The 18,970-nt window shown below is 71.8% G+C and overlaps 1 protein-coding gene across 4 annotated transcripts in view; it reads right to left on the bottom strand.

The window, feature by feature from the left end:
- Positions 1 to 4,353: 4,353 nt before the first annotated feature.
- The window catches only part of CBFA2T3 (CBFA2/RUNX1 partner transcriptional co-repressor 3), a 67,561-nt gene continuing 52,944 nt past the window's right edge, over positions 4,354 to 18,970 (bottom strand). For 3 of the 4 annotated variants that reach the window (XM_058279573.2, XM_058279574.2, XM_058279575.1), the window contains 9 exons: positions 17,600 to 17,841; positions 17,071 to 17,160; positions 13,482 to 13,663; positions 12,734 to 12,954; positions 9,792 to 9,877; positions 8,907 to 9,072; positions 8,614 to 8,682; positions 7,593 to 7,783; positions 4,354 to 6,423 (listed from right to left, as the gene is read on the bottom strand). In XM_058279573.2, the coding sequence (XP_058135556.1) occupies positions 6,136 to 6,423; positions 7,593 to 7,783; positions 8,614 to 8,682; positions 8,907 to 9,072; positions 9,792 to 9,877; positions 12,734 to 12,954; positions 13,482 to 13,663; positions 17,071 to 17,160; positions 17,600 to 17,841 (1,535 nt within the window). In that variant the 3' untranslated portion in view covers positions 4,354 to 6,135. The remainder of the gene's footprint in view (positions 6,424 to 7,592; positions 7,784 to 8,613; positions 8,683 to 8,906; positions 9,073 to 9,791; positions 9,878 to 12,733; positions 12,955 to 13,481; positions 13,664 to 17,070; positions 17,161 to 17,599; positions 17,842 to 18,970) is intronic. The other variant, XR_009181483.2, reaches the window with a different exon arrangement.

Here is an 18,970-nt window from a genome sequence, read left to right as displayed (position 1 = left end):
GGCGGCCCTAACAGGTTGAGGCAGGCAGAACCAGGCCTCCGGGGCCAGCGCCAGGTGTGTGCAGGGAGGGTGGAGGCGAGCGGAGGAGCCCTGGCCCGACCACCTCCGTGCGTCCATCCCGACCGCACCCCCATGGCTTCCCTGTGGACCCCAACCCTGTCCCCTTCAGTGGGACACTCTTAAGTTAGGCCGGGGTCCTCCCGCCACGTCCACGGGGCCCTCACCAGCCGGCGAGAAGCTGGAGTAACTGCAGGGCACCTGCCAGGGGGCGGGGCCGGGGGCGGGGCCGGGCGGCTTGGTCAAGGAAAGGCCCCTGGCCCGCGGGCTCCCCCCAGCCGTGCAGCCCATCTGTCCCTCCCACGGGGCCGAGTGACCAGCGCCCGACTTCCTGAGCGCCGACGCGGCCTTTGGCTGGCAGCGCACCCCAGCACGTCCCAGGGCGGCCCCTCCTCGGGGGGCGCTGCAGCCCCGTGACCCCCGCCCGGCCCGGCCCGTCGTTGCCGTTCCCTGGGAACTCGGCCTGGGGCGGGGGAAGCGGGGGCGGCTCGCCGGGCACCTGGGCGCTGCCTTCCTCCACGTGGGTGCGGGGCGGAGGGGGAGGGCGGCGGCCGCACCTGCCCCGCTCCCCCGGGCAGCACCCGCGCTTCCCTGCTCCCCACCTCGGTGTGCCGACCCCCAGGACCCTTCCCTCCCCCGCCTCCAGGCACTTGCACAGATGCACGTGTGCCCACCTCCGGGGGCACGTACCCCGCAGGGTCATGCCGCCACCTCCACGAAGCCTCCCTGGGTTGCTCCTGCTCCCTGGAACGGCCGCAGCGTCCCGTGGAAACGGCTCCCCCTGCAGCCCCAGGTTGGGGGGACAGTGACTGCTGCACTCCCGCCTGTGGGCGTGGCCCATGGACGGCGCTGGCCACGGCACATCCCTCTGCCTCCCCGTGGCGGGCAGGACACTGCGCAGGCCACGTCCAGCCCTGCCCGGTCCCCGTGGGTTCCAAGCCCTGCAGCGGGAGGACCTGGTCATGTGCCATCCCCCCTGCCCGCCCCCACGCCAGGCCCTGCCGGCTCTCGCTGCGGCCGGGAGGGGACAGATGTGCCCCGTCCACCTCCGAGATGACCCCGGATGCGCCGTGCTGCAAGCTGGGCCGCGTATTGAGGGGGGTGCCTGCCCCCAGCCCCACGGCGTCAGGCCCCGGGGGCGGCCAGGGCTGGCCTCCGAGGACCCTCACCAGCGGCCACGGCCCCTTCTGCTCGCTTGCCCTCAGGCCACGATGGCCAGTGGACGCCCGTCCCAGCCACCTGCCGGGGGGCAGCAGGCGGAGCCCCAGGCTCAGCAGCCCCCGGAGGGCCTGCGCGCCCCTCCCCACGCCCGGCGTGGCGCCACGGCGTCTGTCCCCTCTCCCTGCCGGAGCGCGCTCCAGGGGGCGGCCTCGTGCCTGCCCGGCGTGGAGCAAAGACCCCGCACTCGGCCACCGTGTGGGGCGGGCCGGGGGCCCAAGGAGGGGCGGAGCCCGGGACGGCAGCGTCTCCCCCGGCACGCAACAGCCGCGCTGGGGCCGCGCAGCCCCCGTACCGGGACCCTACCCGGGCACTCTGGCTCAGCTGCTTTTGGGGAGTATTTTACTTTTTCTGAAGAAGAGGAACTGGAAGGCGGCTCCGTCTCCGCGAGGTGCGGAGGCCACGCCCTGGCTGTTCCCTGCGGTGGGCTGTCCCCTGTCCAGGGGCCGCGGGAGGCCTGGGGACCCCACGCGGGCTGGCTCCGCAGACTCGGGCGGCGCCAGGGCCAGGGGTGTTGAAGCAGCCCCGCGCAGCCCCCACCTCCTGGCGCCCTGGCCTCTTTCTCCGCCCCCCCCCCCACAACGCGCTTCGAGCGCGACCTGCTCCCGCGTCCCTTGGAACGTGGCCTGTCGTGGTGCGCGGGCCCCGGAGACCCGCCTGCGTGGGATCTGTTCTTGCATCTCCCGTCGTGGGCTCAGCCCCGCGCCAGGGGGACCCCGGGAAAGCCGGGTGTGGGGCTGAGGCGAGCACCCTGCTGCAGCTAGAGGTGCCACCCCTGCCCCTCGGCCGCGCCTCCCCTCCTGGGCCCCTCCTTGGGGTGGGGGCTCCTGCAGATGGGAGGGGCCCGGCTGCTGCGCACTGGCTCTGCCTGCCTGGGGGTCTGTGCAAGGCCCCAGCAGGGGGCGACCCTCAGGGTGCACGCCTGTGCCATGCCTGCCGGGTGGTCCACAGCGTGGCTGGAGTCTCGGGGCACCAGCCCCCGCCGCAGGGGCAGCCTGGACCTGCCGGGGGCTGGGGGCTGCTGTCCCCGCAGGGCAGCGAGGCGCACAAGGAAGGTGGGGCCCTGCTCTGGGTCCGTGGAGGGAGAGGGCATGGACTGGGCTGGAGGATGGGCGGACGCACACGGGCCCGGGTGGCTCGGTGGCTGGAGGCACAGCACTGGTGGGGAGACGGGGGCAGAGTGGCGGCTGGAATAGTGCTGGGGGGGCGCAGCCGGGGGCTCGATGGGCAGGTGGGCAAAGGGATGGACAGATGGAAGAGCGGGTGGGTGGACAGATGGCCGGGTGGGTCAGAGGATGAGCTGATGGAGGCCAAGGACGAGCCTCGAGCGGGTGGGCTGCGGGGAGGAGCAGCGCACGGGTAGACCTGCTGGCCGGCAGGTGGGGGGACAGACTCGAGGAGGGGGCTGTGTGGCCACGAGGCACCACGGAGGTGGGCGGCTGGGGCCTGAGGGCCGGCTCCAAGCCCAGCTGGGGTGAAACCCAACAGGCCGCCCCGGCCCCCTACCCCTTCTGTCACCAGAACCGCCCTGGGCCTCCGATGCGGCCCCCCCCCCAGGGCCACGGCAGCCCCCCCTGCTGCCCCGGAACCTCGGGCTTCCTCCGCTGTCCCCCTGCGCCCTGGGACGCGGGGCTCGCCAGGGCCTGCTGGGTGGCAGAGCCTGTGGTGGCTCCAGCCTGTCCCCGCCCCACCCCGGGCCCGTGTGGAGTGGGGGGCACCGCCAAGACCGAGGAAGGACCCAGCAGGGTCTGTCCTGGTGGATGGCTGGACCCCCCCAGGCCGCACAGGCCAGGCCAGACCGGGGCCGCGGTGCCTCCCAGGAGAGGGATGGAGGAGGCTGGGCAGGCAGAGAGGCCACGCCCCGGGGGTGCCCAGTGGGGCAGGGAGTCGGGGGGGACTGACGCAGCCCTCCCTGCTGCGCAGCCTTCTGGGCGGGATGGGGGCTGCTGCCGCTCTTGCCCTCAGGTATCGTGGGTGCCCCTCAACAGGTGGCACGCGTGAAAGCAGGGCATCGCGGCCCGGCAGGCACCCGCCCAGGGCCCACCGTCACCTGCTGGCCCCCCCCAGGGCCGTGTGCTCTGCTCCCCCACCCCTGCTGCTCTTTGAAAAGCCCCCGGTGCTGGCCGTCCACTGCCCCCTGCAGTGGCTCACCCCCGCCTGGCAGCCGCCCGAGCGGGAGGCCCCGCGCAGCCCAGGCCACTGCAGCAGGGGCCCCAGAGTCGGCGTCGTGGGAGGCAGCCGGCAAGCGAGTGCCGCCCCCTCCTCTCTTAGCTTTGGCTGCAGACGGGGCGTCCAGGCTGCGGGGGCCTAGGGGGCGGGAGCCCGTGAGCTCAGCTTCTCCCGGAACTTCCAGCCCAGCAGTGAGAAGGGCCTTGTGTGGCCACAGGGCCCTGCCCAGCGCCTTCCCCAGGCCCCCCAGGACGGGCGCTCCCAGCTACGGGCCGTGGGGCCTGAGCACATGGGTGGGCAGGAAAGGCCAGCGCTGGACTAGCAGGGACCCCGGCACCCTCCTGGTGTCCAGTGAGGCGGTCTCAGGACCTCGGGCTGGGCCCCTGGGGTGGGGTGGCAGTGGGCAGCCGGCCAGCACGCCGTCCTCTGGCACGCCCGCTTGTGCCCAGCGAGGGGCCTCTGAGGGGACGTGGGGCGGCGGCAAACCAGGGGGTCTCCAGGCTCTACTGCAGCCATGCGTGGGGTGGTCCCCGGGGCCAGGTGCGCCCCCCGGCTGGCAGGGACCCTGGCCATCGAGGCAGCTGCTCCAAGCCTCCTCCCAGCGGCACCACCCGCCAGGCCGCGCAGCCGCAGCGGCTCCACTTCCCCCTGAACTCGCCGCGCGCACCCTCAAACCATCTGGAAGGGCGCGGGCAGGAAGGCGCAAGGGGCCGGTGTGGGAAGGACGGTGAGGCCGGAGCAGCCACAGGCGTCCCCGCCTACCGGAGCCCCGCGTTGGGCCGGTCTCACCTTCTTGAGACCTGACGAGGCAAGCCTGGGGGACCGGCCGGAGAAGGAAATGGGGGGCCATGGGGAGCCCCTACTCTCCCCGGCCCCAGGACGCGGCTGCGGCCAGGCTGGAGAAGGTGCTTTGATCGAATCCTCCCTTTTAATGCTCAAAGAAAGAATTTTTACAACTCTGGAAAAATAGTAACAATCAAATGAACCACGGCCGCCCCCGCCCCGTAAGACCAGCATCCAGGTTTCTCTGAACATGGACTCGCTCAGCCTCCCGCGCCTCCGTGGTTTCTGAGTGGTTTTCATTTGGCAGACATCTCTTGTTCAGTATCGCTGTCATCGTGAGTCTCACTCTTGGACCTCTGCAAAGACTATGTACATTCACATTAACGCGCGCCGTGGCCTCCCAGCCGTGGCCTCCAGCCCCCGGGCCGTTCTCGGTATTGCACTGTCACTCTCGGACTTTTTACAGCAACGCGAGAAGACGCGCGAGGCTGCGGCCCCTCCGTGGGGACGCGTGGGGCTGTCCTTATCCTCGGAATCCTTGAGGGGCTGGAGGGGAGGGACAGCGTTCCCAGAAGCCCCTGCAGCATTGCCGGCTGGGGTGGGGCCCCCGGGAGCGTCGGCTCGGACGCGCAGGGTTATGTACAGCGGCCCGTCGCAGCCGTCTGGCGGGGAGGGTGGCTGGTTTTGTTTGCAGTTTTCCTGTTTTCTGCAAAAGTTTAAGGGAAGGAGAGTGGCTCAGCAAGGCGCCGGGGCCGGCGGCGTCGGGGAGCAGAGAGGAGCGAGGTAGAGGAGGGGAGCCCCGAGAAGCAGCGGGCAGGGGCGCGGCGGCGCCCCGAAGAGCGCGGAGACCCTGGAAGCTCGCTGCAGCCTGGTTCCGGAACAGCGTCCTTCCTGGGAAGCATCTTTTTTCACAACTGGAAAAATCAGATGGGATGAAAACTCACAGAGGACGGGAGAAGTGACCGAGCAGCTCCACGTGCACGGGGCGCCGTGGCCGATGGGCTCGTCCACCCCGGCCAGCGACCTGCTGCTGTTGAGAAGAAACAAGAGGCCGCTTCTTGTTGGGCAAAAACCCCCCAAACCCCGACATCCCAACAGCCCAGATACAAAAGGAGAAGAGGCCTGGGGGCCGAACGAGCCTGGGGCAGGCTGCGACAGTGGAGAGGACTTTGGCAGTGACGAAACGTTTTGGATCTCGGCTTCGTTTGCTTTTTGGATCTCCTTTGGAGCAGAGGTGGGTCTGGTATCCTTGGCGAGCTAGCAAGGTAGTTTACAATGTCCTTCCTTTACTTACTTAAAAACAATTTTTGGATTTTCACTTAAAGCCAAAGAGTCTGATATTAAAGGAGAGAGGAAAATCCCCGGTATAACCTGCAGCCAGACATGCTGCTTGAATTGGAAACCGCAGGCTCCTTCCCGTCCTCGCCGAGCCGCCACGGCCCGCGGGGTCCAGGCGCTCCGCAGCACCGCTCTCCAGCTGTCAGAGAACAGTTTTCTTCTTTTTCCTTTCCGGTGGGGAGGGGTAAAACCTCCCTCAGTTTCCTTTGTCCTTTTCTGAGTAGTTCTCTTGCCAAAAAAACAAACTGAAAACCCCAAGAATTCTTTGCTGCAAATATAAGCCACCAAACGATTAGACCTTTTTTGCTAAAGAGAGAGTGTGTGGAAGTCACAAAGGAAAGAAGGAGGGGGGGGCAGGAGACGAGGGCGCCCACTCCTCAGGGCCGGTGAGGTCCCCAGAGCCGCTCAGGGTCGGCGAGCGCCGTTGCTGGGCGGCTGAGGACGAGCGCGGAGCGAGCTCGCTGGTGCGGTTTTCTTTTGGAGAGAAGCAGTAGCAGCAGTGACCGTCGGCCGGGCTCCCGGGCCCGGGGACTGGTGGGGTCGGCGGGCGGGCGTCAGGCCCGGGAGGGGTCAGCGGGGCGCGGCGTCCGGCGGGCCGGGGGAGCCGGGGCGGGACGGCCCCGTGGAGCCGGGCTCACCGGGGCTGGCGGCGCCCGTTGGCGGCGCGGGCCCCGGGCCGGTGGCAGCGTCCGTGGGCGCGGGGCCGGGGGCGGCCTCGGCCGCAGGGCTCTGGAGGCTCTGGCCGCACACGTGGTGGTGGCGCTCCCAGTCCTTGTGCTGGCAGAAGGAGCCGCAGTAGCGCGCCGCGTTGCAGCCGCTGCAGGTCTCGCTCGCCTTGCGCCCGCAGTTCCAGCAGCTCTGGAGCGAGGGGGGTGGGGGCAGACGGGGCCCGGGGGGCCAGGTAAGCCCCGCACGTCCCCGAGGAGCAGGCCCCCCTGGCCCCGCCGCGCCGTCCCTGGACAAGAGGGTCCCCAAGTGCTGTGTCTCCGGCGACGCTCCACTCGCCCGGTCCAGCCTCCCGGGCGCTCTCCCGCTCAGGCCCTCTAGATCCGGCCCACCCGAGGCAGGTCCCCGCGGTGCTCCCTGCCCGGGGGTCTCAGCACGGGAGAGGGCCTCGAGCCTACCCCATGGTCAGGAAGCCCTCCTGACCTCTGACCTCCTGACCTCCTGACTTCCCACCTCTGCAGCCGCACGGGGCCCAGGCGGGAGAAAACGGCCTCCACGCCTCGGGCCCTGTGTGGGCAGAAGGGCTCAGGAGCCTGGGGACAGCCCACCACTCACGTGCGCCTCTGGGCCCCCCCGGAGGCCCTGGGTGGCGGCCGTGGGGCGGGGAGGCCCGAATCCCCCCATGCCCCAGGTGACAGCCCACCCCCACTGCCAGGCTCGGCCCCCGCGGCCCGTTAACGCGCTGCTGACGCCCCTGACGGCGGCCCCTTCCCCTGCCCGGGGTCTCGGCTTGGGGGACTTTTCCCGGCCGCCTTCCTGAACCCCGTGGCCTGTGCGTCTGGCCCCCCGACCCCCGCTCTCCAGTTGCTTCCTCACGTGCTCGCCCGACCCCGCGGGAGCGCAAAGTAACGGTCAGAAGAGCTGGAGAGGGCGGCGCGGGCGGTGGCAAGGGCAGCACCCTGGGGGCCGGCACCTCCTGCCCCTCCCGTGGTCCAGCCGGGCGGAGGCTCAACCGGGGGGGCCAGCCTGGCCGCTCTGGAGAGGGGGCCCCCCCGCGCGACTTCCCAGGGCCCCTGCCGGCACCGAGCGTGGCAAATGCCACCTCCTCCACGTGGCAGGGGTTGAGCTGGTGCCTACCTGGCCCCACGGCGCCACCCACCGCCCGCACCTCGCAGGTGATGGACGGCCCAGGGCGGTGGGGCAGTCCGTGGGGTCTGCACAGCCTTGCCAATCACAGGGCCAGGACCCCGGGCCACTGCCCCCCGGCCCCTTTGCGGCACCGGCACGACGGGGCTGCCCCGGGCCGCCCGACGCCAACGGAGCTGGTGGGCACGATGGCGGGGGCGCGGGGCGCGGCCTACCTCGCTGGAGTCCTCCTGCAGGTTGACGGCGCTCAGCGCGTCCTCTGAGGCCTGCCGCCGGGCCTCGGCCACGGCCCGCTCCATCTTGGCTCGCTCCGAGCTGACCAGCTCGCGGGCCTTGCGCTCCGCGTCGCCCACGGCTTTCTGCAGCTCCGCCAGGGCCTGCCGCTTCACCTCGTTCACCGCCTCCTCTGCCGGGAGCCACAGGCGCCGCCGCGTCCACAGCCGCGTCCGTCAAGAGCCCGGCCCGGGCCCGCCCGGAGGCCACGGCCCTCGCGTGCGTCGCGGTGTGGACGGCCCAGCTCGCCCCCCGGGAAGCGGGGTGGGAACCCCTGCGCCCGCGCTCTCCGCCATCCTGCCCCGAGGCGCACCCACCGGCGTGTTTGCCTCTGAGACTCTCCCACTCTTTCTGGGGTCCCTGGGTCTGACGGGGGCGCTCAGGCTGAGGAGGCGCCAGCCTGAGAGGGGGCTGCCCCCCCGGGTGGCTGCGTGGGCGGCCCCTCGGCTCCACCGCGGCAGGGGCCTCCGCTCTCCTTGCTCTCAGGTACTTAAGACGCCCCCACTTCCCACCGAATCACCCACACACCCGAGCACCCGAATGCCGGCAGCTGTCACGCAGGGCCCATCTCGCCTCCCTCCGCGGCCTCCCGCGGCCGCCCTGCACCCACGGCTGGCGTGCCGCCCCCAGCCCACCCGGCGCCACCTTCTCCTTCGCGCCCAGAGGGCCGCTGGCTCGAGTGGCGAGGAGCCAGGCTTCCGGCGCGCTGGACGGCGGGCGCGTGGGCGCCCCTGCTGCCCCGGGGTGCCTGGTCCCAGCTCCCGACTCCCCGCGGCTCATGCGCTTCCCGGCAGACGGGGGACCAGGGCGCCCTCCCTGAACCAAAACGCCCCTGCCTCCCCACGAGCTCCGGGCGGCTGCGGCGTTTCTGGCGCACTGCCAGCTTTGCCGTGTCGGCGCCAGCCGAGCCCCTGGAGGCGGGGGTCTCCCAGCACATGCGCGGGTCGCCCCCGGCCCACTCACCGGCCTTCCTCCAGATGTCCTCGGGCATGTAGCCGGAGAGGCTCCTGGGCACGAGCTCGCGGTGGGTGTCTGCAACACGGGCCGGCGTCACCGCGGGCAGGTCCCCAGCCCTGGTTCAGCCCTGGGGGTGGGCCGGGGGGGGGGGTTCTGGGGTGGCCCCGGGAGTTGGGGCATCTGTGTGCTCAGTAGAAAGGAGCCCCCTCCTGGGCCAATGGGCCGGGGTCCCGCCTGGAGTCTGCCCGCTCAGGTCCACACAGCCCCCGCGACCGGCCCGTTGCCGCCCCACCGCGCACCTGCCTGGGGCCCCTCGGGGCCGTGGCGCGGGCCCTTCCTGTCCTCGGCGTCGCCGCAGCGCCGGCTCCAGTGGGCGAGCTCCTCGCGGTCGGCCTCCTGGCAGCGCCGCAGCACCGTGAGCGAGCGCCGCGTCTTCTCCACCATGTCCATGATGCAGTTGAGGAGCTGTGGGCAGCGCAGCCTCAGCACTGCGAGGGGGCCCGGCCGCCCGAACGTGCCCCGGCCAGGGGCGCGGGGCGCAGGGCGCAGGGAGCGGGGCGCGGGGCATGGGGCGAGGGGCACAAGGCATGGGGCTCAGGGTGCAGGACACGGGACACGGGGCATGGGCATGGGGCGGCCGACCGGCCTCTAGCCCGGGATCCAGGAATCCACGGGACGGAAACGCCAGGAAGCCAGTGACCTGCAGGCCTCGGGCCCCCAAACACCCCGTGCCCGCTGGGACGGCACTTCCGGCCCCCTCGCCCCCCAGGAAGGAAGCACAGTGAGGGTGACGTGCTTGAAGGGGTGCCCCGCGCTGGAGTCGAGAGAGCCCGGAACCTTCCTCCCGGTCCTGGGAGGTGCTGCTTCTGGGGAGCGCCTGGGGGTCCCCACCTGTCCCTGCTGTGAGAGCCCACTGCGAACCGGGGGTTCTCCAGGGAGCCCCAAAACGCTGCCCCTGCCAGACCCCGCACCCCCGCGTCCCTCACAGGCTGAGCCCACAGCCGACCAGAGGGGCGGGGACAGCGAGCGAGCAGGAGTGGGGCCGCGGTGCTGCGGCTGCTCAGGGAGACCCCGTGTGCTGGGTCACGGACACCCCACATGGCCCCCGGCACCCCACGTGGCCCCCACGCCCCCCGCGGCCCCCACACCCCACGCCCCCCGCGGCCCGGGCCCTGGACACCAACGTGGTTGAGATGCTTCCACTCCTCGGCCCACTCGTGGTCCGTCAGCCGGTGGTCGATCACTTCCTCCTGCCGCGGCCCGGGCACCGCTGTGGGGAGGGAGGGCAACGCTGAGTCCAGCCCCGCGCCGAGCCCCCGGCCCCACCCGTGGACTGTGCCCGCCCCAGGGAAGGCGGAGGGGGCGGAGCTCCAGGCGCTGCCCACAGGCCCGACCTCGGCCAGGAGCTCACGGCGGGCGTGGGTGCGGGCGGCGCCGTCCCCGGGCTGGCTCGACTCGCTGCCTCCGCCGCCGGCCCCTCCCCGCTCCTGCCCCGGGGGGCCCCAGGAGCACCCGCTGCTGCTCACAGCCTCCAGGGCCTCCAGCCCACGCTTCACCATGTCCTCCTGGCAGCCAGGCTCCTCCACATCCCTCAGAACCCTGCACAGGTCCCCCGCCAGCAGCCCAGCGCCCTCGGCGTCCTTGTGGCCCACGTGTCCGCTCGCTTAGTGACCCCAGGCTCGTTCCTTCTTCTTCCTCGGTCCTCCCCCCGGCTTCCCACCCCACCGGGCAGGGCTGGCACAGGAGGCCCCAGGCTGACGGGCATGGGGGGAGCGGGTGCAAGCTCCGCAGGGAGGGAGGGGGCTGGCACAGCGAGCCCCCGACGCTTGGCCCTTGCCTCTGTGCCTCGGTTTCCCTACCCTGCCCACCTCACGGGCTGTGAAAGCACCTGGGGGACCGCGTGCTCAGGGCGCACGCGGGAAACAAGGCGACAGCTGCGACCCGGGGGCCATGAGCAGGCTCTGCGCTGCGCCACTGGCCCCCAGCCCTGGCGCTGCCCCGGCGGGGACCTGTCCTCACTCCCGCCTTACAGAAGAGCGCACGAGGGCGGCCGGGAGGACGCGCCTGCCAGTGTCAGCCCAGGCCTGCGCCCTCGGTCACGGGGATGCAAGGACTGAAAATCTGTGGCACCCCCCCCCAGGAACAGGAAGCAACCCGAAGCTGAGAAAGCAGCGCGAGCCCAGCAGTGCGGGGCGTCCGCCTGGCCCCTCCGCGGTTCTCTGGGAAGAGCAAACGCTTCCGGTCCCCCACCCCCATCTCGGGGGACCCTGCTTTGGAGGAGCCTGGCGGGAGGACCCCGAGCTCGTCCGAGCTCCCTCTTCTTTGGCCTCCTTCAGCCTCACACCTGAAGCCCCCCTGGGCCTGAAACGCGCCCCCATCGCGGCGGGGGAGCAGCCGGGCGCCCGCCTCCCTGCGCCCGCGGAGCTGGGGCCTGTGCCAACGCCCCAACCAAAATAGCGGCTGGGATCTGCCCGGACAGCTGGCGTTTATTTTTGCAGCCACGGAGCGGGTGGGAATTAGCACCTGCCCGGAGCCCGGCCGCCGCAAGCCAGACGCCGTCACCTGCCGCCGGGGCCCGGGGCCCGGAAGCTTCCCCGAGGCGGGGGCGGGGGACGGGCCTGCCCGGGTGAGGCCTCCACTGACCCTGCCTGGGGCCCCCACTCGGGGCTGGCTGTTCCCGGGTTGCCTCCCCCCACGCTGGGGCCCTGGGGGCACCGGAGGGTGCAGAGGTGGGCAGGGGGGACCGGGGGAGGTCAAGCCAGGTACACGCTCTGGCCTCGGGTCGCCGCTCTCCGCTGCTGCGCGAGGTCAAGCCGCCCAGCCGGCCTCGGGGCCCCGACTCTCGCCACCCCGACCATGACAGCGCAGCCCCCCCCAGTCCTCCATGCTCGGGCTCAGGCTGCTGTTACCAGGTGCCGCTTCAGATCTGTTGATGGGGAAACTGAGGCACAGAGGCCCCGGGGCCGCCCACGGCGCCCGGCAAGGGAGCGGCAGGGCTCGGAGGAGGGGTGCTTGCTGTGGCTCAGGAGCACAGACGGGGGCCGCGCACTGGGCGGCCGGGTGCCCCTGCGCAGTGGCGGCGGCCAGCGCTCGCGCCCCACAGGGTGCGCTCGGTTTCCCGCAGGGTGCCAGACCCGGGACCCGTGGGGTAGCTCGAGCATGGGGCTGGGCCTGCTGGGCCGTGGCCACCCTCCCACACCACAGCCGGCGCAGCGCCCGGCCTGTCCACACGGCGGGTGACGTCCCCTACCCCGGTGGCCAGCGCAGAGCCTGGGTGGCCCTGTGAGCTTGTCCTCAGGCAGGGGCCCCCAGGCGGGAGGCTGAGGACGACCGGTGGGCTCAGGCCAGGCTGGAGGGCCCACGACAAGGAGCCGAGCCCCTGCCTCCAGCCGCAGGGGCCCAGACCACCCAACACAGGGCACATGTGCTCACACACACACAGCACACGTGCGCACATACAGGGCACGTGCTCACACATGCTGGCACATGTGTCCACACACAGGGCACACAGGCCAGCACGTGTGCACACGACACGCGATCACACACTGGTACACTGTGCACACGACACATGCGCACACACCAGCACATATGTGCACACACAGAGGACACATGTACTCACATGCTGGCACACAAGCCTACGCAGGGCACGTATACTCACGCTGGTGCATGTACTCAGGGCACACGTGCTCACACATGCTGGCACACACACACACGGCACACAGGCTTACACACACCAACACACATGCTGGCACATGCGCGCACAGCACTTGTACGCACACGGCACATATACACATACACAGGGCACACACCCGCGGGTGTGTGTACTCCCACAGGGCACCCGTGCGCACACATGCTGGCATGCACGCACACGCCAACACACACGCCGACATGCACTCACATGGTACATCCCTACATACATGGCACACGTGTGCGCATACACATGGCACATGTATTCACACTGGTGTGTGTACTCACACAGGGCACACATGCTTACACAGGGCGCATGTGCCCACACCAACACACATGCAGACACACTTGTGTTCACACTCACGTGCAGGCACACACGCCCATGCACAGTACATGTGTGCTCGTGCTCGCGCACGCCCCGCACCCATGCGCTGCTCACCGACTTGCCGATGGCGCTCCTGCAGCTCCCGCAGCTCCCGGGGGTCGGGGTGGCGGAAGCGGTGGGCCACGGCCATGTCCTCGAGGCGGTAGTGCGGTGGTGGCGTGGGGGGCGGCAGCCCGTTGCCGGGGCTGTGGCGCTGCGCGGGGCTCAGGGTGCGCGGCCGCTTGCCGAGGGGGTCGGGGAGCAGCGGGTCACGGTCTGACCCGTTCTCTTTGGTCCTGGCCGAGAGAGGACAGGGGTCAGGGGTCACGGAGCCGCGAGCCACGGCGGGATCCGGGCAGGGGCGAGGGGCCGCGCAGAGGAAGAGAAGGGCAGGGAGGCCTGTGCAGCCCGGGGGTCTGGACCTGCAGCCCCTCGCCCTCTGCTGCAGGCTCCAGCCAGCCTGGCCCACCCTGCCCTGGCGAGGGCTCCGGGCTCGAGAAGCAGGACCTGAGTGCAAGCCCCCCTCCCAGAGCTGGAGCCCCGAACCCACCGGGCACGGAAGGACAAGCCCCCTGGGCCCCCAGGCCCGGCCCGGCCCCGGCGCCGCAGTCACGGGGTCTGCACGGGGCTCGAGGGAACGTGCAGGGCTGTTTCTGCCAGACTCCCGCTCCTCGCCCCTGGGGGGGCATTGCAGGCCACGAGGCTGCCCCCCTGGTCGCCATACCGCGGCCCCCGCCCCCTCCCGGCCCGGAGCCCCAGAGCCCTGGCGAGGAGGGCGCAGGCAGGGCCCGGCCTCGGCCGCCTCCCAGGGGCCGGCGCTCACCTGTCGGGCGTCCTCCGCTTGCCGTTCTCGTTCACGTCCAGCAGGAGCTCCGAGGAGTCGACGGGGGAAGAGGCGTTGGCGTCCAGCAGCAGCTGCTCATGCTGGGCCAGGTACTGGGCAGGGGTCTGCTTGGCCAGGCGGGCGCAGTGCACCAGCTCCCGCTGCAGCAGGGGCAGGTTGGCCTGCGGGAGGGGGACGGGCTGCAGGTGCCGCCGGCAGAACCGCGCACGGGCTCGACCCTGGGCAGGGCCCCCCCGGGAGGACGCCGGGCCCGGGGGCGCGCAGGGGGTCCCCTCGCCACACCCAGCCTCGCCACCCGCGACCAGGCCCGGGGGGTTGCAAGGCTGCACTCCCTCTTGGCGCCACGTGGAGGGGGCGGGGCAGGACAGCAGCCTGCCCAGGGCGACAGGGCACCCAAGACCCCAGGCCGGGGGCTCCACCCAGCGCCCGCCACGCCTCCCGCCTGTACCCCGTCGAAGCGGAGCCGGCACTGCCCGTGGAGGGAGAATCGCGGCTCTGGGGCCTGGCTGCCGCACGCACTGAGCACTGTAGATGGTGGCCCTGGGAGGGGATGAGTGTGCCGCAGACAGACAGACGGAGCGGGCCCAGCCCCCGCCCCCCGCCTGGAACGAGCCTGGTGTCTGGAGCGTCAACCCTGGCACACACCCGCCGTAGGCCATGGTGCCCTGAGCACGGGACACGTGTGGCTGGTATGACGCTCACGGCCACCGGAGACACGTTTTAGGGACCCAGACACGGCAGCACAGGACGTCCACAGGTGCCTGGGCTCGCAGCCACAGCCGGGATTAGAGCACAGGCCCCTTAGCCGCCCGCCAGGCGCCTGCGCGGCCCCAGGCCCCTCGGCTGCTCGAGCGCTTCCCTGTGGCCTCCCAGGCCAGGTGGTGGCGGGGGCAGCAGCCCTGGGAATGCTGGGCGGGGTCTCGCGGCGGAGAGTGGGCGCTCTGCGTGTTTGTAAACAAGACGTGTCACGACTCCCCTGGCGTCCCCAAGCTGCCGCGGCCACTGCCTCTGCCTCCCGCACTGCCCCCACCCCCCTCGGAGCACCGCCGGGCGCGATGGGGCAGCCCGACACGTTTTTGTCAAGCAGCGCTGGCTGCCAGGCCTGTTTTCCTATTTAGCCGGCTGGACACAGGCCAGCACGCCATCTGTCCAACACGTTAGGAGCACGAGCTGGGACACGTGGCCGCGGGAGTCTGGGGACGCGAACCCGCCGCCCCTTGCCTCCCCGTCTGTGCCCGGCCGGGGAGGAGGAGCCGTGCCGGCATCTGGGCGGGGAGGCGCGGCGCCGGCCGGCTGTCGTGGGGCAGTGGAAACATCTGGACGCGGGGCCGGCTGGGCCAGCTGGGAGCCGGGCGGGTGGAGGCTGCGCCTCCAGCTTCTGGAAGGCCCCGTCGTTCGGCGACGCCTGGGGCAGCCTGGGGACAGGCCCAGGGTCAGGGTCCTCGGCCGGGGGCGCACAGGGGCTCCCCGCGACTCCTCAGCCTGCTTTGTCCCCAGGGCCCAGGCTCCCGGGGGGACCCTGACACCAGAATCCAGGACCAGCGGCTCGTCGCCAGCACCCCCAAGCCGCGTGAGCCCTCAGGTGCGCAGGAAGGCCGAGACGACCTGGCAACGCAGGCCAGGGTCAGGCGAGCCAAGACGCTCATGGGGCGAACCATGCACCGCCTCTCCAGCAAGGCCATGGCGTCTCCACACCGTGCCCGGTGATGGCACCTCCAGGACACAGGGCTGCCCCTCCGGCGGCCTGTTGTGCCACGGCCCAGCGTCAGATGAGAGGCGCGAGGCTGGAGGCGGCGGGCATGAGGCTGGAGGCGGTGGGCGCGAGGTTGGAGGGCGGCGGGCGCGAGGCCACGCTGGCCGAGGGGCCACCCCACTGCCCGGCTGCTCGCCCGCTCATGGGCACGGCCCCCTCCCCACGTGCTTGGGGTTCCGAGAGGTGTGGCCGAAGCGGGGACCCAGGGCCAGAGGTGCCGGCTCTGGGGGTGCCCGGTGGGTGTCTCCCCAACAGGCCTGAAGTGGGCAGGACACCCCGTCTATTCCCTTGTTTCTCATTCCGAGTTCTCCCGGCTTCTCCCCAGAAGCTCCACGTCAGGAGCCGGATTGACCCGCGCCCTCGGACGTCCCCGCGGCATAGGGGCCTGGTTGGGGCTGTGGGCAGGATGAAGCACGCAGGCAGCCCCTCCCCCGGCTGTGTGAGCCCCTGCAGGCACGGGAAACTGAGGCACGGAGGGTGCTCCACCGGCAGCACGGCCGGGGCCCCACGCGATGGTGGTGAAGGTGGGGAAGACGCAGGGGTCCGGGGCGTGAGGTGGGCCAGGGGCTGCCCGCTGAGGCCCTGCCCCCGGACAACCCCGGGCAGCCGACGCCACCCCCAGGCGCCCCCGAGTTCTAACTGAAAGGGCGCACTCCGTGGCGGCAGGGTCAGCGGTGGGGGGGGGAGGGAGAGGGCAGGGGGCCTGACAAGCCCGCCCCTCCACGCCGGTTTGGGGGTGCGGGCGCCGCACGGAAGGCCGAGGGCAGGAAGGGGGGCCCGGGTGTGCGAGTGGAGGGGGGCTGCCAGGGCACGCCCGGCCCAGGGGCGCGCAGTCAGCGGGACCTGGGTCCGAGCTGCAGCTCCGTCCCTGGGGCCCCGGTTTCCCTGCCTGTTAACTGGGAGCAGCTGGGGTCCTGCGCCGCCCCCCCAGGGCCACAGAGGCATTGGGCATTCCCAGTCTGGAGAAGCCATTTGAGCTCCTGGCCGCCACTGCCCGTGGTGTGTGCTGCGGCGCTGGGCACCACTGGACCCCCAAGAAGGCTTGTGACGCAGAGGCGCAGGCACGCGTGCGCATTCGCCCAGGCGACGCCGGCTGGTCTGTCCTCACGGCGCCCCGAAGGAGGCCAGGGAGGGGCTGCCAAGCCCACCAGGAGGAGACACCCTGGCCCCCGGGTCCGGGGCCTGGAAGCCAGTGTGGCCGGTCCAGGGGCTGCGTGCAGTGGAGGAGGCCGCGGGTGCCCAGTGCTCCCCAAGTGGGCTCCGGGGAGCCCTGACCTCAGGCTGCGTGGCCAAGGGAGCTCCGGCGGTGCAGGCACCCGTCCCCCGTCCCCCTGCTAAGGTGACACTTGGGTCCCTGTGCTGTGGGGTCGCGGCCACCACCGGCCCAAGCACCACCGTGGGTGCCGTTGGGTCTTAGACACACAGCTCTTCCGCCACCTGAACCCTGCCCCTCTGCCCACCCACCCGTCCACCACCTGCCGTCCTCGCCCCCCCCCCAGGGCCCCCTCCCCGAGCTCAGCACAGCACCTGGCGAGGAGGTGCTCGGGGTCCCCTGCTGCGTCAGCCAGCGGCTCCAGCCCACGCCGAGCTGGACGGGGCTGCGGCATGGCCCCCCGGCGCTGGCCAGGACAGCGGCTGACCTGACCTGGTCACCGGCCTGAGGCCTTAACCAGCGGGAATTGTTCCAGCCGGTCAGCGGGTCTCAGGGACAGGGCAGCCCCGAGGGTCCCGGACCCCCGAGAGCAAGGTCGTGGGGGACGCGCCAGGGAGAGGGTTCTGGAGCCTCCTCAGCACCCGCGGCGGGGGCGCGCTCACCTTCAGGAAGGGGATGACGAACGGGCGCAGGGGGAAGTTGGTGGCCTCCTGGAGCCGCGAGTGGAAGTCCTCGATGGTCAGCGTCGCGTTCTGGGGGCCCAAGGCCGGCAGGTCAGGGCCATGCGGGGCTGCGAGCCCCTCCGCCCGCCCACGCACAGCGAGGGCTGCAAGGAGCCGGGCCCGAGGGGCAGGCCGGCGCGGCGGGGGCCTGGGAGGCACGTGAGCGACTGTGCGCAGCGCGGGGGTCCCCAGGCCCCGGGGCGGCCGCTCCTGCGCCCCCGCGACCCGCCCGCGCCCCCGCGCCCCGCCCGGTCCCCGCGACCCACCCGGTCCCCACGACCCGCCCGCGCCCCCCGCGACCCGCCCGCTCCCACGTGACCCACCCGGCTCCCACGCGACCCGCCCGCGTCCCCGGGACCCGCCCGCGCCCCCGGGACCCGCCCGCGCCCCCGCGACCAGCCCGGCCTCCACGACCCGCCCGCGCCCACGCGACCCGCCTGTGCCCCCATGACCCGCCGGCCCCACGCACCACGAGCCCCAGCACCAGGGTGCGCACGCGCTCCCCGATCTCCGGGGAGATGTCGCCGCCGAACTGCTGCAGGGTGGTGAGGAAGCGCTTGAGCTTGCTGAGCTGGCGCGCGCCGCAGGCCGGCGGCAGGTGCTGCGTGGACAGCGCGGCCGTGGACGAGGAGGCCGGGCCATTGCTGAGGCCGCTGGGCGTGGACGGGGCGCCGTGCACGGCCGTCGGCGAGGGGCTGCTGCCGTTCATCACTGCGGGGGGGGGCGGGCATGAGGGCGCAGCGGGGACGGGGACAATGGCCTCCTGTGCTTTGCCCGTCCCACGCCAGTGCCACCGCCCCAAGGAGGTCTGGCTGCGCCCCTCTCCGGAGCGGGAGCCAGCACGTCAGGAGGGGCCCAGGTTGTCCAGTTGGCAGCACCCCAGAAGGTCCCGGAAGGCTGGTGCCCCCAGCGCCCCCTGGCAGGTGCCCCTCTGTCCACACGGCCAGCCCGACCGGTGGCATCGCCCCACACAGGCCCCTCAGCTGACTCGGGGGCTCGTGGGGGCTGAGGGCTTGTCGCCCCCAGAGATGGGCTGAGCCCAGCCGGGGACCCGGTCCAGAGCTGCTGAACAAATGGAGGCAGCACACACCCCCGTGCAAATCCCCCACGCACACGTGTGCACACACCCCCGTGCAAACACACACCCACACACACCTATGCACACACCACCGGACATACACCCCTGCACATACCCAGACACACGCACCAGGATACACACACCCAGATACACACCCCTGCACACACGTGCACACACCCCTATGCACACACGTGTGCACACACCCCCAGACACACCCCTACACACAGCTGGGCACACACACTCCTGCACACCCCTGTGCACACACGCAGGTACACGCACACGCACGCAGCCCGGGCCTGCTGAGGACAGGCAGGTGAGGCGAGGGCCCTGGGTGGGCCTGGGCACGGGCTGGCGAGGGCCCCCTCCCCACCGGGGCTCCGGGCTGCTGGGCCTCTGCCCTGGACCAGGCCGATAGGGGGGAGGCCGCGGGTGGCCGTGGAGCCCTTGGCCCTGGCCCCCTGCTGACCCCTGGGCCTCCCCCCGCCAGCACCTGCAGAGGTCAGAGATCACAGGGCACCCAGAGCCCCCGGGCACTGCAGGGCTGTGGCCCGGGGAGGGGACTGGGCACTGCTGCTCCCTGGGGTGACGGGTGCTCACTCTTGCTGGCTGCCACACGCTCGCACGCCTACGTGCTCGCACACCCACACACTCGCACACACACTCGCCACCCCTGCAGTCTGCCCCACACGGCGCTGAGAGGCTGCTCCCTGCTGCACCCTCTGCTTCCCCGAAGGCGGTCACTCCCTCGTCATGTGCAGACAC

The sequence above is a fragment of the Dasypus novemcinctus genome, chromosome 18 (genome assembly GCF_030445035.2).
Source record: "Dasypus novemcinctus isolate mDasNov1 chromosome 18, mDasNov1.1.hap2, whole genome shotgun sequence".
Lineage (NCBI taxonomy): Eukaryota > Metazoa > Chordata > Mammalia > Cingulata > Dasypodidae > Dasypus > Dasypus novemcinctus.
This window is presented reverse-complemented; position numbering and strand designations above follow the sequence as displayed.